Below are 23482 nucleotides of genomic sequence, written 5' to 3' on the forward strand. Positions count from 1 at the left end.
GTCACTTGGGGGCTCAAAGCTACAAAGACGAGGCCCCAAGTCCCCTCACCTTCCAGGAGCTCCTGCCTGGCGCTGGGGAGGGCCCTGGGGGCAGAGGCCGAGCGAGGCGGCTCCTATGTGCCGGGGGAACACAGCAGCCAGGGCCGAGACAGAGGAGTGGTTTATTGAACACTCAGGACTCGCTACTGAGGCCCCGGAGCCCTCTCTGAAGCAGTTCTACGGCCAGTCCAGCGGTTCCCAGCCCCAAACGGGAGCAGAGCGGCAGGGCTGGAGGGCACAGGTGGACCTGGGTGCACAGGGTGCTTATACTGTCACCAACGCAGGCTAGAGGCTGGGAGAGAAACTGAGGCAGAATGGCAGACGCATCTGGTAGTCAACAGGGGGGGTGGCAGCCATCTCAGCCTCAGGATGCCACGGTCAGCACAACGGCGTTCTGCAAGAAACGGCAGCTCTCGCTCAGGCCTCTGTGTCCTGTGCCCCACAGCCCTGTCACACCCCCATCTCGCAGCCATCTATGTCCCCCCGCCCTGGGGTTAGCACTGTACCTGAACACAGCAGGCACTCATGAAATGAATGAATGAACAAAGGATGAATGATGGGTAAATGACATCCAGGGTGGGACAAAGGTTCTGACTTTAGGACTTAAGAGACTCAAGTTCAAGTGCTATTTCTGCCACTAACTTACTGTGTGACCTTGGGCCAGAAATTTGACCTCCCTCAGCCTGGGTCCTCATCTGAGAAATGGGTATGAAACTCTTTGCTCTGCCCATTGCTCAGAGCTATTCCAAGACCCAAAGTTGTGCTGGTTAGATTGTGAGGCTGTGCCAATATTCAGCAAGAAAAAGTATCATAATCTATTAGTCATGTCTGCCACAGGCACGGGATAAGGGAGAGATGGCTCATGTATTTGCTACCCTTGGGCCAGGGGAACTGCCACTCTGTGAGTGAATCTGAGGTTCCGTTCTACAGCCCAGATGTGTGTCTGAATTCGAGAGGAAAGAACTCTGTGATTGATTGACAATGTCTGCCATGGGCAAGTCATGAAGGAGTGGTAGCACACCTGTCACATATTTACCAATTTGTAATCCTCTGAGCAACTTAGAAAATGGTGCAGGGACAGACCAAAAGATGAGGCAGAGCATCCCTCTCATGAGTTTCAAGCAGGGCTCTCCAGAGACACGCATAAGGCTCATGTGGGCCACATCAGCATGGGAAACTCACCTCTATGATCTCCAGATCCGAATTGGCAAAATTGACATTGAGAATCTTAGGCAGGGGAATTCCAATACCCAAGGCCACTGTGAAGAGGGAATAGTTGAAAGCAAAGATATGTGGGGGGTCTTGGACTCTGCTGACCCTGTTCCACCACTTTCCTTGAGCCAGCCATTTCTCTTCTTAGGGACTCAGCTTCCTATTGGCAAACTCCTACTCAGCCTCTTACACCCGAACAAATATGTCCCTTTTCTGTATTTTGTCAGTGACTCCCCTCAGCAAAGACTCCTAGAGGTTCCGTCAATCCCTTGAATACTCTGGGTCATCTATAGTCTAATCATTTATTTATACGACTATTTTCCACCGGATTGTGGGAGATTAAGGCAGGATCCAGGTCAGATTAGCTCTTGGGACCCTGTGCCAGGCATGACGTAGGCGCTAATCTACATTGTTTGAATGGAAACATTGATGCCTCAGTTTCTGCATCTTACAAATGGGGATCAACCCCTCTCTGGCCTCAGTGTCCCCATCAGAACAATGGGGAGAGGCAACAGACAATCCCACATTCAGACACTTCGTGTGTCCAAGAGGATAGCACAGGCCACCATACCGTTGAGCTTCGGCACGTATACCGCCCGGACCGCGTCACTGAGCCATTCTTCTAAACGGGACGCCTGCAACAGAGCACACAGGATGCTCGGAGCTGTGGCCCCGCAGGGCGCAGCGCCCCCTTCCCCGGGAGGGAAATCCGGAGGCCTGGCTGCCCCGGCCTCCCCCAGGCCTGTGGACACAGCTCTCGGTGAGCACAGGGCCCACGGGGGTGGACTGTCCACTAGGGACCCTGAAAGGGACTCTGTGATTTAGGCCGGCTTTCCCCTTGGCCCATGAGCTTGGAAGAGGTGCCTTCCTAGAAGAAAAGCCTGTGGGGCATGGAGGGGACAGTGCCTGAGGAAGAGGGAAGGAAATATGCCCAGCTCCAGAAGAACTCTGTGAGGTCTGACCTTAGATTCCTATCAGGTTAGGGGCCCTTAGAATGTTCTAGAACCTAAGCCCATCGTGAGATTCCCAAAACCTCAGAACTCTGTGAGAAGCAGGAACCTCAGGGCCCTGTGGGCTCTGAAACAGAACTTTCTGAGTTCCAGGACCTTTCTGAGGACCAGGATTCCACATGAGGACCTCCAATTCCTCATGTGGAGTTCCAGAAGTTTCTACCCTTGTGAGGTTCTAGACACTCACAACTTTGTGAGGGTCCAGGATGTGGAAGATGGTGACAATCACTTTCCTGAGGTGACTGTCTCTCACGTGCACACACGTGCCCTGACGTGTGCCCACTCCGGATGTTGGCTGCTGGGGGCAGGGCCCAGACCGAGGCCAGCTCAGCCATACGGCCCACGACTCACGGCCACCACTTTCCCCCCAACACCCGAAGCCCCTCACCGCCACCACGCTTCTCACCTGCCCAGGAACTTACGTCAAAGGCACGGGAATAGGAGGAGGCCAGCTTGACACTGAGCCTGGCGGAGAGAAGAGAGAAGTTGGGGGACCCCCAGCCCCGCTCTCAGCTGAGAGCAGCCCTGCCCCTCCCACCCACCCCGGCCTGTCCCAGCCATGGATCTCCAGGATCAGGAAACAGGGTTACAGGCCCAGCTCTGCCTCTATCCAGCCATGACTCAGGGGCTCGGTTTTCCTACCTGTAAACTGGACCTGGAGGCACCTAACTTCCCTTCTGAAACATCGTGACCACCACCTCTGACCCCCAGCTGTCTGACCCTGGGTAGGTCGCTGAACCCTTGGAGGAATGATCCTCCCCCCGACTGGGCACTGGACAGAGTGCCCTGTATACAGCAGGCGCTCATTAAAGGCAGCAATCCACTGATGGATCACAGCTGGCCCAAACAGAGCTTCAGGGCTAGAGCCTGGGTGTGCGTCTCTCTCTCCCAAAGGGCTGAGGCGTGAACTGGAGACACACAGAGCGGTGGGCAGGGCCCTCTGCCAAGGTCAGCAAGGGGCCAGCAGTGGGACCGTGCGCTGGCAGCAGTAGCCTGAGGATCTGAGGGGATGCTGACACGGGGTCAGGGGAGCACTAGGTGCCTGTGGCTCAGGACAGACAGATCGCAGGGACCCCTGGGAAAGCCCCTGCCACCAGGGGAGGGACGGACAGTCCCAGGTCCCGAGTGCAGACCTGCTTCCGGGGCCAGCCCGCCGTGTGAGCGGGGCCCGCGGAGTGCTTGGCACACTGTAAAGTGCCGGGCGTGCATAGCGAAGGGTTGTCATCAACACCATCCTCTTGGTCATTAAGACTATCATGATGCCAAGTTCCCACACGGGTGAGGGTGGTAGATTAGAGAAGTGACAAGTCTGTGTGAGTAACAAAGCATGTGCAACGCTCAAGGACAGCTGTCTCTGCGGTGGCCTCTGGGGCTGACAGCACAGGAGTGATCACATAAGCCTGCTCCACACCCCGGCAGCAGGTCTAGCTCCAGAGCCAGGTTCTGAGCAGACGGAGGCAGCAGAGGAAGCCCATTCTGCAGCCCGCTCCTGTGAGCCCAGCTGCAGGTAAAATGGGCCAACACTGTCCCCTCCCTGGCAGGTCCTGAAGGCAGAGAAGATGCTGGAAAAACATCCAGAACCTAGTTGATGCTCAGTAAGTGGGAGGTGGCCCCTAAAGATGGAAATCAGATCCTGTCCCCAGGATCCCGACTTACCGTTCCAGGGACAGGGAGATGTGCAGCTTGGTGGCCGAGGGAGCCAGCTGGGCACTTAGGGTCACAACCTACAGGGCAAAGCAAGCAGAGGTTACCCCCGAGTCAGCAGAGGGAGCTGGAGGGCGGGTCTGCCTCGGCCGGCAGGTGGATTTCTGCTCTGTGTTCCCTCCACTGACCCTTGCTGGGGCCCTACTGCGTGCCACGGGCTGTGCTGGGCTCCGGGGAGGTAATTGGAAGGTTCTGGTGTTCTAGAACCAGAGTGTTCAAGTTTAGGGCAACTGGGATTGTATGAGAGGGCGCTCTAGGGCTGCGGGAGCTCGGAGCGGCCCTCAGTGCAGCCTGCAGTGCGGCAGGGGTGGCTTCCCCAGTGAGGTGACAAGGGGGGAGACGGTGCTGCAGGCAGACCCTGCACGAACAAGGGCAGGGAGGTAGGACCTGCCAGGCCTGGGTAACTGAGGCTTAGGGTGCAAGGACCGGCGGGCAGAGGGCGAGGCAGGAGGGCGCTGTGTGTCAGGCTCAGGTGCTTGGCCAGGGGCAGGTGGGGAAGGGAGTGAGCAGGGGAGGGACCTGCCTAGGCCCAGAGGAGGTGTGTGCAGAGTCGGGGGTGGGGGGGATGCAGGGCCGTTCCCAAGGTCCCGAGGCAGCAGAGGACAAGCCGACAGGCCCGGCAGACGTGCAAGGAGGGGGCAGGCAGGAGCCAAGGTGGGCGCTCAGGGCTCAGACCAGATCGTGGGGGAGGAGCTTCCTGTGCTGTGTCACGTGGGGCCTCCCACCCTGAAACTGGGGGGAAGGCACCCGAGGCCTGGAGAGGGCAGCCCATTCCGCGTGCCACCCTCCCCACCTGGCCACTCACCCCATTTAGCTGGAAGAGGGCTTCGGGGGTCCCTTGAGGGACATAGGGCAGCACGTGGATGTTGGCCGGGATGGAGACCGAGGCCTTCTTGTTCTGGAGCGTGACTGTGGGCGCCTCCTTCACCCACAGCGAGAGCTGGAGGTGCCGGCCTGGGGGCAGCTTCCCCAGGGCCTGGAGAAACAGGGGCAGGGCAGGGGCACGAGGGCAGCTTAGATGCCCCAGCATTAGAATCAGCTGGTCAACACTCGCCAAGCAGGTACCGGGCACCAGCACCATGCCGGGCACTGAGGTTACAGCGTGAACCAGACAGGCCTGTCTGGGCCCCCACGAGGCTGACGCTCAGATAGGGAGACACCAACCCACGGAACTGCCAATCGGACTCCCTGTCTCATGCAGAGCCAGGACCCTCGCCGAGGCCCACAGGCCCCATGTGATCATCCCTGCCCTCTTCTCCACCCCTCCTCGCCTCCCGCTGCTGTCCCCATTCTCCCCTGTGCAGACTCGCTGGCCCCTTGGCTGTCCCTCCCACCTGCCTCAGGGCCTTTGCACTTGCTGTTTCTTCTGCCTGGAAATGTCTTCCCCAGGGAACCAGTGTCCCTCTGACACTGTTCATCTTCTTGTTTATTTTCATTGTTTGTCACCCCAGCAGAGTGGCCGCCTCTTGTATACAGAGGCTTCTGTCTGTTTCCACCATTTGCCCTTTGTACAGCCATAGGTACAGGTATGTCCCTGTTCCAGAATGGGTCCTGGTACACAGTAGGTGCTCAGTGATATTAGTTGACCCCTGAATGAATCACGCAATCCAGAAATTCTGAGTCTCATCATCACAACACCATGGAATTAAAGAGGTGATGGGGACCATGGAATCACATGAACTTAGAACACGGAAGTGTGGCCCTCCGGACACCTGAGTGCTGGGATTTGGGGACCAGTTACTCCAGCCAGACTCCCGAGTTGCAGGATCACGAGGACGGGAGTCACCGATTCCACCCGCATGTGCTCACAGCACCTGAAGGCACAGAAGCAGGCTCAGGGCCGGGGCTGGGCTCTGACCTGCGAGGCCAGCAAGCGGAGATCAAAGGCTTTGGCCTCCAGAGGCCAGACCAGCCCCCCTGCACTGGAGGGACAGGCCTGGCTTGCTCAGCCAGGGATCCCTGCGCTGGCCACCTCTGCCTGCCCCAAGTCCCTCCCACCATCTTACAACTCCTGCCCTCAGGAAGTTCTTCCAAATGTCTAACCCCAAGCTCGTTCCTGCCCTGGGACTCCAGTGCCCTTTAGCCACCTCGTTCATCAAGGCTTCTTTGAATCACCTCCTTCAAGGACTTGCGGAAGTTATCCACTGCACCCCCAAACTCAGCTGCCCCCTCTATGCTCTCTGGTAAGAGCCCAGGCCCTCTGGGCTTCTCTCCAACCTCTACCAGAATCTGCTGTTACATAAGGAGCTTGTAGCAGTCATTTCAACTTTAGTAAGAATTCATGGTCTCACACCTGGAAATCGGCTGGTCCAGACCCAGTTGAATGAATGGAAAAGTCAAGGCCAGACCCTGAAGTCATGTACTAATGCCCACTAGTCAAACCTCCCCAACTCTTCTCCCTCTTCTTCCCTCTCCAAGACCAGTGCCCTGAGCCTTCTCTCTGGGGACAGAGAAGACTATGATGCAGTAAGGCAGATGAGGGAGGGAGGAGGCTCAGTAGTCTGGAAAGAATCTCCTGTCCTCTGCCTGCCTGCCTGCCTGCCAGAGAAGCAATGGCCATAGGACAAATGCCCAGTTGACTTCTGGAGCAGACAAACCTTGGTCCTTTCCTCTCTAGGCAAAATCTGCTATCCGGAAAGAATAAGGCATTAGTCATTCACATTTTAGTGTGAATTTGGATTCAACATTCAGTTGCAGTTGCCTGGAAAGCTGATTTGAGTAAGATTCTGGAGTCTGTTCAGGCTCCTTGGGAGAGAGCTACAGTGATCAAAGCCCATGAGAGGGTCACTCACCTCAGGAACCAAAGCAGCCAGCTCTGTAGTTGTCAATGGGACGGGAACCTGGACCCAAGACCAAATGGGAGAGAGTATTAGTGAACACAGACACAGGACAAGAATCCCTCGGCACACACAGAACAGTGTTGCCCACCCCTCCCCCGCCCCTGCCAATTACACACATGTATCGCTGCAAACACCCAAGTTTGTCCTATCAGCCAGTGATTACTGACTTACTACATGCCAGGCGCATGCTAAGGGCTTTGTGTGCATTCACTCATTTCACCTTCACGATAGCTCAAAGATGCGTGCTACGACTGTCCCATTTTACAGATGGAGATACTGAAGCTCTTGCCCAGCGTCCTACGACTGGTAAATGGTGGCACCAGGATTTGAACCTGGGCAGCCTAATCTCAGAACCTTTTAATCGCTCTGCCAGAGCTCCCAATCTGGAGGCCCTCGGAATCTGACCCCAGACGTTTCTGCCTTTTACCAAAACAGTATTTTCAAAAACTATGAATTTCTTTCTAGTATTTATATATCAGGAGGCTTTATATACATTTTCTGGTTTCTGGCTAAAAAGTTGGAAAATCTGGTCACACTGGGCCTGTACCCTCTCCCCTTGGGGTAGCTGAGTGGCAGCTGCCTGAGAAATGGGGCACAGGGTCCCCAGTTCGCTACCGCCTGACCAGGCCGCTAATCAACGATAGCCCAGCCTTCCGGAGCACTGACGTTTGAGACCCCCCTGAACCAGATGCACCCACTTCTCAGCACAGACCTGTTCACGCAGGATAAACACGCAGACACCCTGTCTCCGGGGAGAAGGATTCCCAGACACTCACCAGCACACACCGTGGGGGCGGACAGCACTGACATGTGTGCTCTGAGGTTCAGATATACATACCCATGTCCACAGGCTGCCCAGACAGTCACGTTCTTACACTCGGAGTCTCTGTCTGGCCATGACTGCTCCCAGCCAGAAGACACCTGCTTCCTGCCTCAGGGCCCTGTTCCAACCTCCCAGAGGCCTTCGGAGCATGCTCTGATCCCCGCTTGCAAGGAGTGAGTGACCAACCTCTGCTCCCTTGGACCTGAGCTACAGGTGGGGAGTCCAAGTAGCTCAGAGCTCACTGCCTCTGGAACGGGCTGAGATCAAGAAAGTGCCTCTGGCTGGGGCTTCTAGGGGCTGGAACTTCCAGACCCACCAGGCTGTGAGAGGGGCCACAATGGTAGCAGGGAGGTCCCAGAGGCTTCACAATAAATGTCCAAGTGACCTTTGGTACAGGCCAACCCTAGTTTCTTTTCTTCAACTCAAATATGCTCTTGAGAAAGTGGTGGAATGTTAGCCATTCACATTTTAGTATAAAATTGGTCTTCGACTCTAGAGGATCTCATCTGGTGCCGGGGTGGAAAGTGGGCTACATTTCATATGCTAGTTCTGACCAATGGAAAGTGAGTTCCTGGAGTGCTGAGTTGAGGATTCAGAGGTCTCATTCAGGGTTAACCAAGTAGAGGGCCATTATCCACCAGCAATGTCTCCCCAAGTACAGGAGTGGGCAGCAGCAGTGTAACTCCTCTATTATAATCATAGAGAAGCGGGCTCGGCAAGGCTGATCGGTGGTGATGATGTGGCTAGGTCAGCTCAGCTCTGCCCAGGCACAGCGGGACAGGGAGCCCCTGCCCCAGCTCCCCCAGGTGCCACACTCACCAGCTCAGGGGTGATGTCGATGTTGAGGGCGCCATTGGCCTGCAGGAGCCCAAACACGGTGTTGAAGAGATACAGTGGCACTGTCACCTGGGATGTGTGGTCCTCCTTGGGGGGCACTTTGACTGGGACAGGGTGTTTGGGGAAGTCAATGATGTCGCCACCTACACTCTTCACGATGGGCTGCAGGGGCAGGAAACAGGGCCGAGGACGGTTCGGGGCTGCTCACCCAACCCCCTCGACCCCGCATGCCCTGTCCGTCCTTCTCAATGTCCCCTGCCACCGCCAGCGGCAGTGGGCCCCACGGGCACTCACGTTGATGTCCAGCTCTATGTACTGGTTGGAGATGAGAGGCAGGGTGACCAGGGAGAATTCCACGGACCCGAGAGCCCCAAGGGGCACCAGGCCTGCGTGGGAAGGGACGGGAGAGAAAGACCCCATGAGCCCAGGCTCCAACAGCGGTAGCCGCCGCTCCCACTTACGCAGTGCCTGCTGAGTGCCTGCTGCCCTGCTGAGTGGCCACTCGGGCACTCCGGCCACCTCCGTTTTACAGGCAGGGAAACTGCGGCTCAGACAGGGGAAGTCACCGGCCCAAGGCCACACCGTCACAGGGCGCAAAGCCAGCGTACCTGCTTTCCAGAGCTGATGCCACTAACACACTGCCGCCCGCCTCTCTTACGTAACACCACACGTGGACACCTCTGCCCCAGGTTTTCTATCCTGTTCCCGGTTATGCCTTTTTATACTTTCCCAAAGCCCTTTTATGGGCAGAAAAGGCACCCGGGTCTCCTCCGTAAGACGCAGAGAGACTGGGGTCCGCTGTGGCTGTGGGGCCCTGGCCTCCTTACTTAAGCTCTCTGGACCAGGTAATGACAGTATCTTCCTCCCGTTTCTCTCAGGGCCAGGTGCACACAGGTGCTCCGTGTTGGCCTGCAGCACCCAACATTTGCAGAACTGACGGCTCTGGGTCCCCACGCCCTGCTGAACTGCCCTCAGCCCAGGCTCCTCCACTGGGTCCCCTCAAAGCGGCAGCCTGTCCCCGAGAGGAGGAAGTGCGAGGTCCTGGGATTCTGCCCCTTCCTACTTCCCTAGGTGCCCCCACCCCATTGGGGTAACAAGGGAGGGGGAGGAGAGGGGGGTATGGCCCCAACTTACTCAGCACGGCCCCCAGGAGCTCATTCACCACGCCCAGCACACTGTCCACCACGGGGCACAGCTGTCGGGGGAGACAGATGTTACAGGAAGACAGGAGCTTGCTGCAGGGGACACAGCGTTTTCTCTGAATGCTTTGCTGGGTGGTGCTGGGGACCGAGGCAAGGAAGAATGCGGAGACAGATGGGGACACATTGGTGGGAGGCAGGGGAGGGGCTGGAGCTGGAGGTGTTGGAGGGCTCAGGGGGCCCCAAGCCCGCTTCCCTTGGTTACATGAACGCCATTAGGGACCCCAAAGGTTACTGGGGGAACGGGGGGGGGACACATTTCAGAGGCCAGTTGTGGCGTGTGGACAAGGCCTTCCCCCTAAGCAGGCAAAGATGGCTGCAGTTCCCTCCCAGGTCACACCGCCCCATCCCAGGTGGGAACTGGGAGCCCTAGAATCAAGACCCACAGGGGGTGCCTCCTCTCCACCCGGAGAGTCAGGCTTGGAGCCGGGTGTCCACGGCACACACCACCTCGTGCTTACAGCAAACCCTGTGCTGTGAGGACAGGGAGCAGGTGGTTTGGCTTCCAGAGTCCCGAGTCTGGGAGTCACAGACTCCAAGCCCCATCACACATTGACACGGGAGCCTCAGAGATGGCCCAGTCCCCAATCCAGCCCTCGCTCTGCAGCTGGGGCCAGAGAAGAAAGGTGACCTGCCGCTTGCAGAGAGACAAGAGAGGGCTATGGCGTTTGAACTTTCGGCCCCAAACTCCAGGGCTCCTGGGGTCTGGCAAGTCACAGAAATAGGAAGAGGGGACCAGGGGGCTGTGGTGGCAGTGGGGGTGGCCCCCTTTGGCACTAGCTGTTTGCCACCTGCAGGAGGGAGGTGCCAGGCGGCCAGGGTGGCTGGTTGCACAAGAGAAACCAGAAATTCGGATTTTTAAGAGAAATCTTCAGTCTCTAAATGTTGGCAATGAACTCTTATTTTAAAAACCTCTTTGTGTTGCGCAAAACTCAGCTTCCGGCCCATTGCCCCAGAGATCCAAGTCAGGGGCTGTGATTTAATGGCACCCACACGCTGTGGTTGAAATCCGCCTGGGATGGCCCTGCCTAGGGGCCCCTCCCCCTGCAGAGCTTCTTCCAAATGGGCTTCCTCAAGAGCACAGGGCTCACTCTAAAATCATTAAGTGACCTGATTTTAGTTTCAAGCTAATTTAAAGAACATGAAGTCATTAATAATACACGTGGCAAAAATAGAGCACAGGGTGAGAAAGACTCAGGTGTGGGAGCGGGTCACTCAGGCCCCCTGGAGCTGTGCACTTGGGCTCCAAGGTCTGGGAGGATGGTGCCAGCCCACCCACAGACTGGCAGGCGGCACCTTGGGGACACAGGAGCAGGCCAGGACCGGATTACCTGGAGGGCGTGGAAGGGAAGTACAGCCTAATCCTGCCTGGCGCCCAGCTCTACCCAAAACTGGCGGGGAGGGCCACAGCCCCTGGGGAGGGCACGCTGGCCCTCTGCCCCCACACTCACCAGTCCCGGCAGCACCTTGAAGAGCGTCTCTTCCACGACCCCAAAGAGTGGCGCGGGCAGCAGCCTGGGCAGAGTGAGACGCATGAGGGTGCAGCTGCCGCGTCGGGGCGGCTCCACCAGGTGGCGGGGCAGGTGGGCAATGGGGCTCTGGCTTTCTCCTGTCCCTTCTCCTGATGGGGTGGCTGGGGCTTTGGAGACCTGAGCTGAACCCTGGCTGCACCTCGCCATGGCACCCAGGGGACGGCTCCAGTTTCCCCATCTGCACAATGCCCGCCATATGCAGTTGCTGCTGCCCAGATCACAGGGGAGTGTGCGCGTCTGGTATACAATCTGTGCTCTATAAGTGTCTTCCCCTTTGTCTCCCCTAACATTTGTAGACAAGTGATATTTGGGCCTAGAACAGCACCTGGCTGGGGGTCGGGGAGGTCAATAAATATTTGTTGAATGAATGAATGGATGAATGAGGGTGGCCTGAGCATGAGAAGTGCGTGTAGATGGGCTCAGGACTGTTTGGAGACCATGGGGATGCAGGGGAAGGGGCGGCAACCCCAGGACCACAACCACAGGACACCAACACCGTCCTGGGCTTCACCCCCACCAAGGCCCCCTCCAGCCAGGGGAGCAAGATGGAGCCCAGAGACCCTGCTGGCACCCCCTTCTCAAGGCCCTTCTGGAGACAGGAGCAGCCGCATTCACCCTATGCCCGGGAGCCAACACAGGGCTGTCCCATGACCTGTCACTGCTCAGAGCCTTCCAGCAAAGACGGGAGAGGGCTGGGACTGGGGCTGGGATGGAGAGGCTGACGGGGGAGACACAGGTGTGAAGCAGGTGCGGCTGCCGCTGGGTGCAGAGTGCTGGGAGGAGCCTTGGACCTAGTCAGAGACCAGCCCAGTCCCGTCCCTGCCTGATCTGTGTGTGACCCTGGGCAAGTCCCTTGCCCTCTCTAGGCCTCCACTGTCCCATGGAAGTGACAATTCAACACAAGTGTAGGGAGCGCCACCATGTCCTGAACAGCCCCAAGGAGCAGTCTGATGTAAAAGTGCCTTCCAAATCATCAAATTCAGCCCCTCCCTATGCAGGTGGGGACACTGAGGCCCAGACTGGGGAGGGGGCTCCCCTGGGGTCACACACCAAGTTGAGGCAGAGCAGGGTCTCTGGCGTGCTGAGAGCAGGGACTGAGATTCCACAGATGGAGGGACCCCAGATGAACCCGGACCGCTCTATCCGGGCCGTTCTGGACCCAGTTCAGGACGTCCCGCCGGCCGCTCCGGGGAGACCCCCAGACGCCCAGGTGGACTCACCCCGAGAGCAGGCTGATGTGGCCCAGGAGCGTGCTGCAGCGCTTGAGGATGAGGGTGGGCGTACCCCGCGGGCTCACGCCCAGCGCCACCCGCGACGACACGTTCACCTCCGCAGCGAGCTGCAGGAAGCCCCCCAGGGGGCTGCGAGACGCGACGCTGGGGCGTGGCCAGGCTGCCAGGCCCCGCCCACCCCGGTAGGCCACGCCCCTCTTCCCACCCGCGCCTCCCTGCCTCATTTTGCAGGTCTCTGCCTGCGCCCTCTTCCCCCACCGCTCCGGGGAGCCCCAGGCAGTGGGGTAGGGGTCTGGAGGGAGTGAGATGGAAGTCCTTGGCGGCCAATGGAGTGGGGGTCCCCTGGAAGAGGTACTAGGGTGGGATCTGGGGGGAAGCAGGAGGATGGGGAGTCCCTTGGGGAGGAAGTAGGGTGGGAGGAAATAGGGTAGGGGGACAACAGAGCAGGGCTCCCAGTGGGGCGGTGGAGTGGGGTGGGAAGCAGTAGGGTAGAGGTCCCGGGGGCACACTCACCCAGAGCCATGCAGGCCCACCTTGGTGTGCAGGCTCAGCTGCACCCCGAACCCCGGCAGCAGCTTCAGCGACACCTTTGGCAGCGTGAGTTCCTCAATCTTCAGCCTGGGATGGGAGTCCCGGGGCCGACTGCTCACTCCCAGACACCCCCCTGGTGCCCGGATCATCCCAGACAGATCCCACCTCGAACCCACAGAACCACTGAGCCCTTGGGCCAGTTACTTCACTTCTCTGGGCCTCAGTTTCCTCATCTGTAAAGTGGGGCAATACTAGTGCCCACCTCATGGGAATGTCGGAAAGACAAGTGAGGTAATGTAGGTGCAGAATCTGATACAGTGTATGCTCAATAAATATTCTCGTCCTAACTGGAGCCTCCATGAATTAAATTTTTTTCTCCACCCTATCCCCACGACCTCAGCCCTGGTTTGGTTTCTGACCTTGACATTGCCCCCCACCTACACTCCCCCAGACTCACACAAACACAACCCAAGTGGATTCTCAAACCTGGCTCCTAGAAGTTCATTACTTTCTCTGTCCTCTGGGTCTCTGCCCGGGCTGTTCCCTCTGTCTAGAACACCCTTCCCATGACCTTCCTTCCACTCTGCAAGCCCCTTCAGCAAGCTGACTCCTCCCAGCTCTCCTGATTTCAGCTAGGGTCTGCCTCCTCCAGGAAGCCTTCCTTCCTAGTTTTCTGCCCCAGACAGATGCCCTCTGAGCAGCTCCCCACCCTGCCTGGGCTGCCCCCATCACTGCCCTGAGCTCACAGGATCGTTGCTGTGAGGCTCCTCCACATACTGGGGGCTCCTTGAGGCAGGGACACTGTCAGGTTCATGTCTGAGAGCCCAGTCTCACCCAGAGAGGGGACTGCACAGCGGGAGGGAGACTGAATGTAATAACAGCAATAATGGTATTTACCCAGCACTCACTGTGTGCCAGGCTCTGTTTTAGCTGCTCGACACACGTGAGCCCACTGTCCTGGCAACAGCCCCATGAGCAGCTGCTCACAGTGCAGCCTCTACGAGCCAGATGGTTCAAGCCCCAGCTCTGCCACTGACTGATTATGTGACCTTGGGCGTCACAATGCTATCCTGTGCCTCAGTTTCCCCATCTGTAAAATGGGGCTGTTGGCAGTACCTACCACAGAGTGACACACAGTGGGCCTCGAGCAGAGCAGCATCAACACTCACCAGCCCACTTTCCAGATGTGTGGACAGCCATTCCCCCCTCTTCTGCTCCCGGCACCCCATTTCCTCCCGTCCAGTGACCCTTCCCCATACTCTGGGTCTCAGCCTTCTCTGGGGCCTGTCCTCTGACCTTGCCCTGATTCTCCACCAGCCATGGACGGGTGTCCCCCGGCCTGTGATTAAACACACAGACACATTTGCCCTTCGCTGCCCGGGGCCGCAATCTCCTCACCCGTTCATTGCGGTTGGTAAGCGAGTGAGATAACCCATCCACAGGGCATAGCACAGTGCCAGACACAGAAACCCTGGCTGGGTGGCTGGTAAGTGACACATGTTAGCTATTGTGTGATTTCACTCATTTGTGCAATCAAAAATACACTTTTGAGCATCCGTTATGTGTGAAGCCCATTTGTGATACTGGGAACACGGCAGTGAACAGCCCAGATAAAAACTCTACACCTCCTGGGATTATAATCAGGCGGGGGGGGGGGGGGAGACAAAAGCAAACCCGTAACATTTGTGGTGTGCAGGGGAGTGACATGTCGCCCAGAGAACTTGAAGGCGGGGGCGGGGCTCAGACAGGGCCAGTCAGGACAGGGCTCTCTTAAGCAGACTCCTGAGGGGGGTGGGAAGGGACGGAGCCATGCAGGTACCTGGATCAGCACAGAGAGACTGAGTAACCTGCCCCAAGTCACACCGCGAGTAACTAGAATTGGCCCCAGAGCTGGAAACCTCAATCCCAGTGGCATGCTGCCATTCTCATTCTGCCAGGCATGTAGTGGAGTCACTATTTTCAGACCTGGATCACCACCCTCACTGGCTGCCAACAAATTAAAAAGGGTCAAGCTTCCCTCCATTCCCTGGAGGAAGGACAAAACAAGCGCTCCTGTATTGCACACAGCAGGCAGTGCTCAAAAGGCCTCGAGACGGACTCACCCAGAGAGCTCCTTGACAACACCAAAGACCCCTCCATGGCCCAGCAGGCCACCTCCTCCAAGCAGCCCTCCAAAGCCCAGGAGGCCCTGATTCACAGATGTGACCGTCCCCAGCACGTTCTGCAGAATGGGACCCCCAACCAGCGAGTTCTGGATGGCTGCAGAGAGAGAAGAGACAGCAAGGTAAGAAACCCCCACCTCACCCCAGGACCATGGCACCTGCCTTGTTCCTCTGAGCTTGAGTAGACCTCTCTTTCAATGCAATTAACCCAGAGGTTACACTCAAATGGTAGAAGCCACTGAGCCATGACAGCTTCTTACACTCACCACTGGGCACGGGGGAGGTACTCAGTAAGCATCTGTGGTATGAGTGAGTGATCCCATGACAATCCCTTTGTTTTACAGATGGGGAAACTGAGGCCCAGAGAGGGGCGGAGACTTGCCCAGAGTCACACAGCAAATTGGGTTTAGGGCCAATAGTATTACAACTTGGGCTCCCAATCCTGGGCTTCCCTGCAGCACCAAGAGAGCAAAGGAGGGGGAGCTCGTAGCCGCCAGAGGCTTGATCAAGCTGGAGGAGGTGACCCCTGCCCTTCTGGGACAGCCCTGGTCTGACTCTGTGCAGACTGTGGGAAGGGCAGAAGGGAAGGAACCGCCCTGTGGGGGTGGGGGCAGGCCAGAGTGGCCTCCGTGACACATTTCCCATTCACAGCTGCTCTACTCCATCCCTGAGACTGTCACCAAGGGCCACTGGGCCCTGTAGCACCGATGCCAAGGAGAGTTCCCCCACCCCGGAAGTGTGGGACAAAGACACCAGCCTGCAACTTCCCCTGGACCTCCTCAAGCCCACCCGTCCCTATCCCTGAGCCACACACAGTCCCCACACAGCCTCAGCCCACGTCACCCAGTCCAGCTCTCAGCCTGCAAACAAACCTTTAACCTCCTGAGCACCCCGCACCTCCCAGCGTCCCAGGGGAATATCGTCTCTAAGCAGCTGAGAATCGCAAACTTTTCCCATCTCTTCTTAAAGCAGATCCTCTAAGCATGTGGATGGGGTCATTGACATTGCAGCGGACCCCGCACAGACTGCCCACCTCGGGCTCACCTTTGCCAAGTTCATCCTTGTCGATCCGTGCGAGCGTGCCCACGGTCTCCAGCAGCCCCTGGCACGGAGTCGCCAGGCCCCAGAGCAGAAGCAGGGACCACACGCCCAGCATCGTTGGCTGCACAGCTGGAAGGGGCGGAAGCAGGACCTCTGAGACACTCCCGTGCTCAAGCCTTCCCCTCCCTGATCCCATCAGCCCGGGCACCTCCCTGCCGCCCACCTGGCACGGCCCGAGTCCAGCTTCACTCCCAGGGAAGCCCTCTCCTCCCCAAGGCCGCAGTGCCCTGCAGCTCCCAACGCACTCAGCCTCCAAGGCACTGCCCAAGCCGCTCCCTCATCGAATTCCATTTCACAGATGGGAAAACTGAGGCTGAGAGAGGGGCAGGGACTTGACTAACACCACAGAGCTAATCGGTGACAGGGCCAGAGTTTGAGCCTGAGCCCATCTGATTCAAAAGTCAGTCCTCTGCGGCCCAGTGAGCCTGGCCGGGTGTCTAGAGCGAGAGCTGCAGCGGGGCCTTCCCTTCCAGGACAGCGGGACAGGAGCTCTGTGTCCTGGACCTGCTTTCCCATGGCTCAGGAGGCCATTGTAGAGGTTCCCCCACCCCATCTGATTGGGGACATCCAACACAGACTTGACACGTCCCATCTGTCTCTTCTTCCCCCACCTCCCTCTTCTTTCCCCACCTCCATCCCAAATGTTGTTGAAAAAGGGAACGAGTTGGCAGGTGGAAAATGGCTAATTTGCTAGTTTCATGAAGTGGGATTTTTCTTTATGGGGGTCCCTGTCTGCCCTCCCAATCACACATCCAGCTATGCCTGCCTGTCACCCTCACTTAAGCCCTTTCGTGGCTCCCCACTGCCCTTCCGGTAAAACTCAGGCTCCTTGCCGTTACCCACGAAGTCCCCGCCTGCCTCTTTGATCTGCTCAGCCTTGAACACACCAGGGCCCACCTCAGGGCCTTTGCACATGCAGTTCCTGCTATTAGGAAGGCTGCTCCTGGGTTTTTGCACGGCTGACTCCTTATCTTTCCGGTTCCTGCCTCCTTGGAGAGGCCTCCCTCCTTCACCTTGCCTAAAGAAACCCATCCGTCACTAAACGTCACCCAGGATGCTTACTTTAAGGTGCCTATCACAATTTGCAATTATGCAGTCTGTGTTTGTGTCCCCATGTGCCATCTCTGTAGGCTCCAGGAGGGCAGGGACTGTGTCCAGGGCCTCTGTGTGTGGTTGCGTGTGGAAGGGGTCCTGCCGAGGCGCAGGGGTGGGAAGTCCAGCAGCACTTCACTTGCCGTTTGCCCCGGCGCAGGCTGCGTCTGCACAAAGAGGGCCCCTTTTCCTCGTTTGCGCAGAGGTGCCATGTGGCACCATAGGGACCAGCAGCAATCCTGGCTGCATCTGTCTTCTTTCCCTGAGACTTGTCCCAGAGTGGCTCCCTGTGGCCTCCGGGTCTCTTACAGAAGGAAATACCCCACGATGAGAAGCCAGCCAGGTTCTGTGGCTCAGAGAAAAATGGGCACCCCTCGAACCCTGTCCCAAGGACGATTCTGTCCCCTGTCTACCCCTCCCCATTGTGAACTTGTACAGCAAGGCTTTGCCCCTCTTTGAGCCCAGATCTATAAATGGTTTTTCTTCTCCCACTACCCTCCAGGTCCCCTCAAGTCACTTCCCGGGGTGAATTCTTTCTGTGCCCGTTATTCAGATGGGGCAGCAGAAGGTCGCAGGGTCAGTGGTGGGGCTCAGGACGAGGCCAGAGCTGCCAGAGGCTGCCTTACCCGCTTGTTCCTGCAGCTCCAAAGGGGCGAGTGGGGGTTCCCGGCCTCCCTCGGTTCCTCCACCCACCTGAGCCCAGGGGCGGCACTTATATGCCCATAGCAGAGCTGCGGACACAAAGGGGCCACAGCTGCCAGGAACCCATCAGTGTGTCATGTCAGAAGCAAACTGTGGTTTTCCCCGAGGGCCTGGGCTAAGCCTTCCTTCTGGGGGGAGAGTGGGGGGACTCGGGTCAGTGCCCGGGGCTGGGGATGAAGGTGCGGGGGCTGCAGCGGCAGCCACCTCCCCAGCTGGGGGCAGGGCTCTGCCACCCCCTTCAGCCACCTACTGGGTCCCCTCCAGGGCTGCCCAAGAGACCCCCAAGGACACAGATCTACCCTACCCCTCCCCACCCTTCCCCAGTGAAGGCCCAGGGATGGGAGGATGGGGTCATCTGACCCTCCTGCCCCCAGCACAGGCCTGGCCTAGAGATGGCCACAGGCCTGGGGAGAGGGACCCTGGGTGGACTTGCGGAGGACCACCAGCTCCACCCCCACCTCCCAAGGCCCAGGTCCCCAGCGTTCCAGAGCAGGATGCTTAGTTCCCTTTCTGAGGCTGGTCCAGATGACAGTGAAGAGAAATTCATTCATTTACTCTACAGCAGGCATTTATGGAGCACCTACTGTTTGCTAGATGCTGGGGATATTGCCATCAATAAAAGAAACCCCTGCCCAGAAGGAGCCGACCAGCAGAATTACAATGCAATTTTAAATTTTCTAGTAGCCACATTTTTAAAAAAGGTAGAAAGAACATTTAGCATATAATCAAACATGAAACTATTCGTGAGATACTTTGCTTTCTTTTTCTCATACCAAGTTTGCAAAATCCATTTTACAGCACGCCAAAATTTGGACCTGCTACATTTCACGTGATTGCCCTTGTGTGGCTATTGTGCAGGCATCTCTGGGGGGGACATAAAAGCGCATGACACAGTTAGTCCGAAGCTAATGACAAAAATAAGCAGAGTGTGGGAGGGGTGCTGGCTGCAATCGGGTGGACAGGGAAGGCCTCGTGTCGGAGCGGGTGCTCTAGACCTGATGGTGAAGAGGGCGGAGTCAGATGGGTACCTGGCCCACACAAGGGCCCTCAGGGGTGTGTTCTGGGGACAGCAGGGAGGCCAGTGTGGCTGGAGGGGTGTGATGAGGCCCTGCAGGTGACTATATGAACTTACAGACTTTGGCTTTTATGTGCATTTCTTCTGAAGGTACCGGTTCAGGCACCTCCTCCTGCAGGAAGCCTCCCTGACCTTCAAGCCGTATGAGGTGCCACTTTTGAGCTCCTCTGGGCGTCTACGACATGCCAGGCTGTCTCTGTGTGTCTGTGGGTCTGTCTCCCGCATCTCCTGCACCGGGACGTGAGGCCCTGCCAGGTGAGATGGGAGGCGGGGGGTGTTCCCCTTGCTTACCTCGCTAGTCTCTGGACCCCCAGCCCGGCAATGTCATTCTGCTGACTTCAGGCCCTGGGCGGGTTAGTCAACCACACCACACATTTTAAAAACTAAACTTTTTATTGAAATATAAAACATGTATAGGAAGGGGCACAGATCTCGAGTGCACGGCTCGGTGAATTTTTACAAGTGGAGCCCCCGAAGCCCCCGTCGTATCCCCTCCGGTCACTGCCCCTCAGGGGTAGCCACTGTCCTGACCTCTAACACAACGGCTGAGTCCAGTGTGTCCCGAGGGTCACGTGAGTGCATCTCGGGTGTGCTCTTGCGTGCGTGGCCTCCACGCTCCCGTCTGTGAGACCCATTCCCGTGCTGTGCAAGGTGGTGGTTTGTGCTTCTTTGATCCGTTCTGTAAATGCTCCACAGTTTGTTCATCCATTTCCTGTCTAGGCAGCTGGGCTTCCCAGGTGTCGGCTGTTGGGAACGAAGCCGCTATGAACATTCTTGTCTTTCTTTTTCATCTCTCGGGTAAAGAGCTAGGAGCGGAGTTGCTGGAGCACGGCGGTGTGTGCGCACGGTTAGCTGCGCTGGCTACGGCCATGGTTCTCCCCAGAGATCGTGTCATGGCACATTGTCACCTCTGCCGCTCCGCAGCCTCGCCAGCGCCGGGTATCCCCAGTGTTCGTAAGGCATCTGCTTGAAGGGGGGGGGGAAGCTGGCACCTGGCATTGATTGAGCACAATAGATGTGTCCAAGGCACCTGACAGGTGTGAACACGTCCAGTCACCACAAGGACCCCGTGAGGTCAGTACTGTTGTTACTTCCCCATCTTGCAAAGGGACGCTGTTTACCCAAGAACATATCGAGGCCCAGCTGGGCCACCTGACTCTAACACCACCCTAACCACCACCCAGCCCAGCCTCTTGGAGGAGAGGAAAATGCTACCTAGTTTCTTGCCAGACTCATCTCCTGTCTTCCTTCCAGCCCCCCGCCCTCCCCCAGGGGACCCTGACCTCCACCAGCTCCCCAGGCATCCCTATGTCCCCTCATGCACCACAGCCAGGGACTGGCCCGGCCCATGGAGGAGAGTCATTAAGGTGTGTATCTTCGGGCCCCTCCTTTGGCAACCACGACTCCACAGGCGGGGCGGGGGGCATGTTGCACAAGTCCAGGGCCGCGGTGATGTGCAGCCCTTTTGAGAGCCCTGGCGAGGGCGATGGGAGCCAAGGAGGGCACTAGGGCAGGGGAGGGACTTGATGGGGAGAAATACCCCTGGGCCTCAGCTCCCAGCGTGAAGGCTCTGGAGCCGGAATTCCTGGGTTCAAATCCTGGCTCTGTCACTTGCTATTGAGTGACTTGCCTTACAGAGCCACAGTTTCCCCATCTGCAAAGCGTACTGATATTAAAGGTGCCCACCCTCACCTGACTGGCCTGGCTGTGAGGACAGATGTCCTGGGAATGGACTGTGGGGTGTCAAGAAGGGTGGCCAAGGGTGCGAGAAATTCAGAGGATGGCGCTGTCCCTGGGAGGCCTTCCCAAGGGTCCTGGGCTGAAAGCGGTCAGGGAAGGGAGAAGCAGGGCAGGTGGGGACGGGAGGGGACACAGGTGTGGGGAATGGTGTGCGGTCTCCTTCTTCCCAGGTCAGGCTGCCTGGCAGGTCCCTAGGAGTCAGTAGCCGAGACCTGGCTCTGCTCCCCTCTTGCCCTGTGACCTTGGGCATCAGTGTCTTTAAAGGAGGACACTGCATGCCACTGCTGAGTGTGGTGTGAAGGAGCCAGGAAGAGACTCGGACTCAGGCAGACACTGGACTCAGGCAGACGGGGTTCAAGTCCAGCTCCAAGTGCGCCATGTGCCTTGGGCAGGTCGCTTTATCTCTCCGAGCCTCTGTCTCCCCACCTAGGGCTGGGGGAGTCTTGGAGGTGAGCAGTGGCCTGGGGGACAGAACTTCCGTCGTAGCTCTCTGAGAGGTGGGGTCACCATGGAGGGCTCCCTCGCCGGCCCAGACCCCCTTTTCTGCCCAGGGTGAATCCAGAGTAACTCACCACTCAAAGATTGTTGAAATCAGGTTAGAGTTCAGAGCATCCACACCCTTTCTCGTTGCACAGATGGGGAAACTGAGGTTCAGAGGGAAGCTATGCCTTGTCCAAGGCCACACAGTACCCAAGGCCTGGCGAGAACCCAGGCCTTCCGACTCTAACAGCACATGCCTTGGTTTCCCCGTCTGCACACTGGGGCTGGGGAGGGTGGCAGGAAAGCTTTCGCCAGCCACAGGTGCGCTGTGTGAACATCCAAGTGCAGGGCTGGGGGAGCGGAGGGCGTCCCTGGCATGCCCAGGGTCATGGATTACCCAGGCGTCTGTCTGTGCCTGCCAGGTCTGCCTCAAGGCTGCCATTGTCCCAGAGCCGGGAGATGATGGGTGACGGGATTAGGGCTGATGGTGAGGGACAAGGGCATGGCCCTGGCACCCGGGCTGAGGCAAGGGACGGCCCTCCCTTCTCTGTGGCACGGTCTGGGCATGGCTAGGACGGGGTGAACCTGCCAGGACCCCACAGGCGCCTGACCAGGCCTCGGGCCACCCCACATCACCTGCAGACACACGCCTGTGCCCAGACACAGACCCCCCCACATCCAAAGCCTCAGCCCACAGAGACACATTCAGGACGCAGACACCAGTGCACAGACACACAGACACACGGCCACCACCCCGATAACTCCCAGGGCTGGGATACCCACTGATCATAGAAGACCCCGATGTGTATTTTTTTCAAAGTTGTGGGGTTTTTTTTTTTAACCTTCTAGCACATGATGCTGATTTTCAGGGTCCACTTAGAATACATTTATTTTGAGATATATTTTTAACTTGATGACATGTAAACATACAGTTACTTTAAAAAGGAGTCACTTTAAAGAACAGTATCCGTGTGAATCCCAGGGGAGGCGAGGGGGGCAGATGTGCCAATGTCAGGGCGCTGGCTGTCACGTGAACATGAGACGTGGAAACCCCCTCGACGGGTTACCTGCGGGTGAAGTGGGACACACAGACACAGGCAGGGACGGACGCCGTGCAGTCTTCCTCCACGGGCCCCGCGTGTCTGCGCAGACCCTCCCTGCAGGCCGCCCGCGCCATGGGCCGTGCGTACCCTGACACCTGCCCACCCACACCCGCACCGACACACGCACCGGCCCAGGGCCACACAGCCACCTCCCACACTGCAACACAGAAACACCCGATCACGTCCCTCTCGGACTCAAAACCCCACCTGCGGCCAACACCAGCAGGGCATTTACTGTGCACAGGCACCGCACTAAGCACTTTGTACGATTTCATTTAAACCCCACAACAACCTGCCGGGGTGGTACTGCCCTCATGCCCACTTTACATGTGAGGAAACTGAGGCTCAGGTTGGTGAAGTGACTTGCCCGGGACACACAGCAGCGAGGAGGCAGAGGCAGGATTGGAACCCCAGCAGGCTGGCTCCAGAGCCCACACTCCAATCCAGCTCTGCCCCTGACCTGCCAGGTAGCCTCGAGCCAGTCGTCCCACCTCTCTGAGCCTCAGTCAATCTCATCTGTGAAATGGGAACAGTCCTTATCTCTCTCAGCTGTTTGGAGGATTTAAGGAGGTGACATGAGGAGAACTCCTGGGGGCACAGGCTCCCTGTGAATAGAGTCATCCTCAAGTCACCAAGATTTGGGGTCACATGGCTAAGGTGGCAAGAGTTTTGCCACTTGTTAACCTGTGTGACCTTGGACGAGGGGGTTGACCTCTTGTGCCTTGATTTCCTCATCTGTAAAGTGGGAATGACAACATCGGGTTATTGTGTAGATTAAATGAGATGGGACAAGTAAGCCCTGAGCATGGCATTTGGCAGGAATTCAACATGTGCTCACGGCCGCCCCCAGCTGTGACCAGATGCCTTCCAGACCCCCAAATCCACCAAAGGGGAAGAAAAGCCACACACCAGTTTACTACAAACAAAGAGACTGGAGCATCGTGTTTGTAAGGGCCTTTCTCCTGTTTATTGCCAAGGCCCCAGCCCGGGCCCACCTGGCTCCAATCAGGGCTCCTCCATCGTGCGGGTCGGTGGTGGGTGGGCGGCTGGCAGGGCGTCCTGCCGTGG

General features: G+C 57.7%; 1 protein-coding gene across 1 annotated transcript; it reads right to left on the bottom strand.

Annotated features, from left to right (window-relative positions):
- Positions 1-403: 403 nt before the first annotated feature.
- Positions 404-16283, bottom strand: BPIFB3 (BPI fold containing family B member 3). Its single transcript, XM_069496115.1, has 15 exons — positions 16166-16283; positions 15062-15218; positions 12942-13046; positions 12417-12557; positions 11116-11179; positions 9600-9660; positions 8760-8851; positions 8442-8627; positions 6758-6805; positions 4771-4941; positions 3918-3985; positions 2684-2726; positions 1823-1886; positions 1222-1298; positions 404-433 (listed from the first exon to the last, which is right to left on the bottom strand). Exons 1-15 carry the CDS (start codon positions 16275-16277, stop codon positions 404-406), a joined length of 1419 nt encoding a protein of 472 aa, XP_069352216.1. The 5' UTR covers positions 16278-16283.
- Positions 16284-23482: the final 7199 nt, after the last annotated feature.

This window comes from Eulemur rufifrons, chromosome 20 (assembly GCF_041146395.1).
Source record: "Eulemur rufifrons isolate Redbay chromosome 20, OSU_ERuf_1, whole genome shotgun sequence".
NCBI lineage: Eukaryota > Metazoa > Chordata > Mammalia > Primates > Lemuridae > Eulemur > Eulemur rufifrons.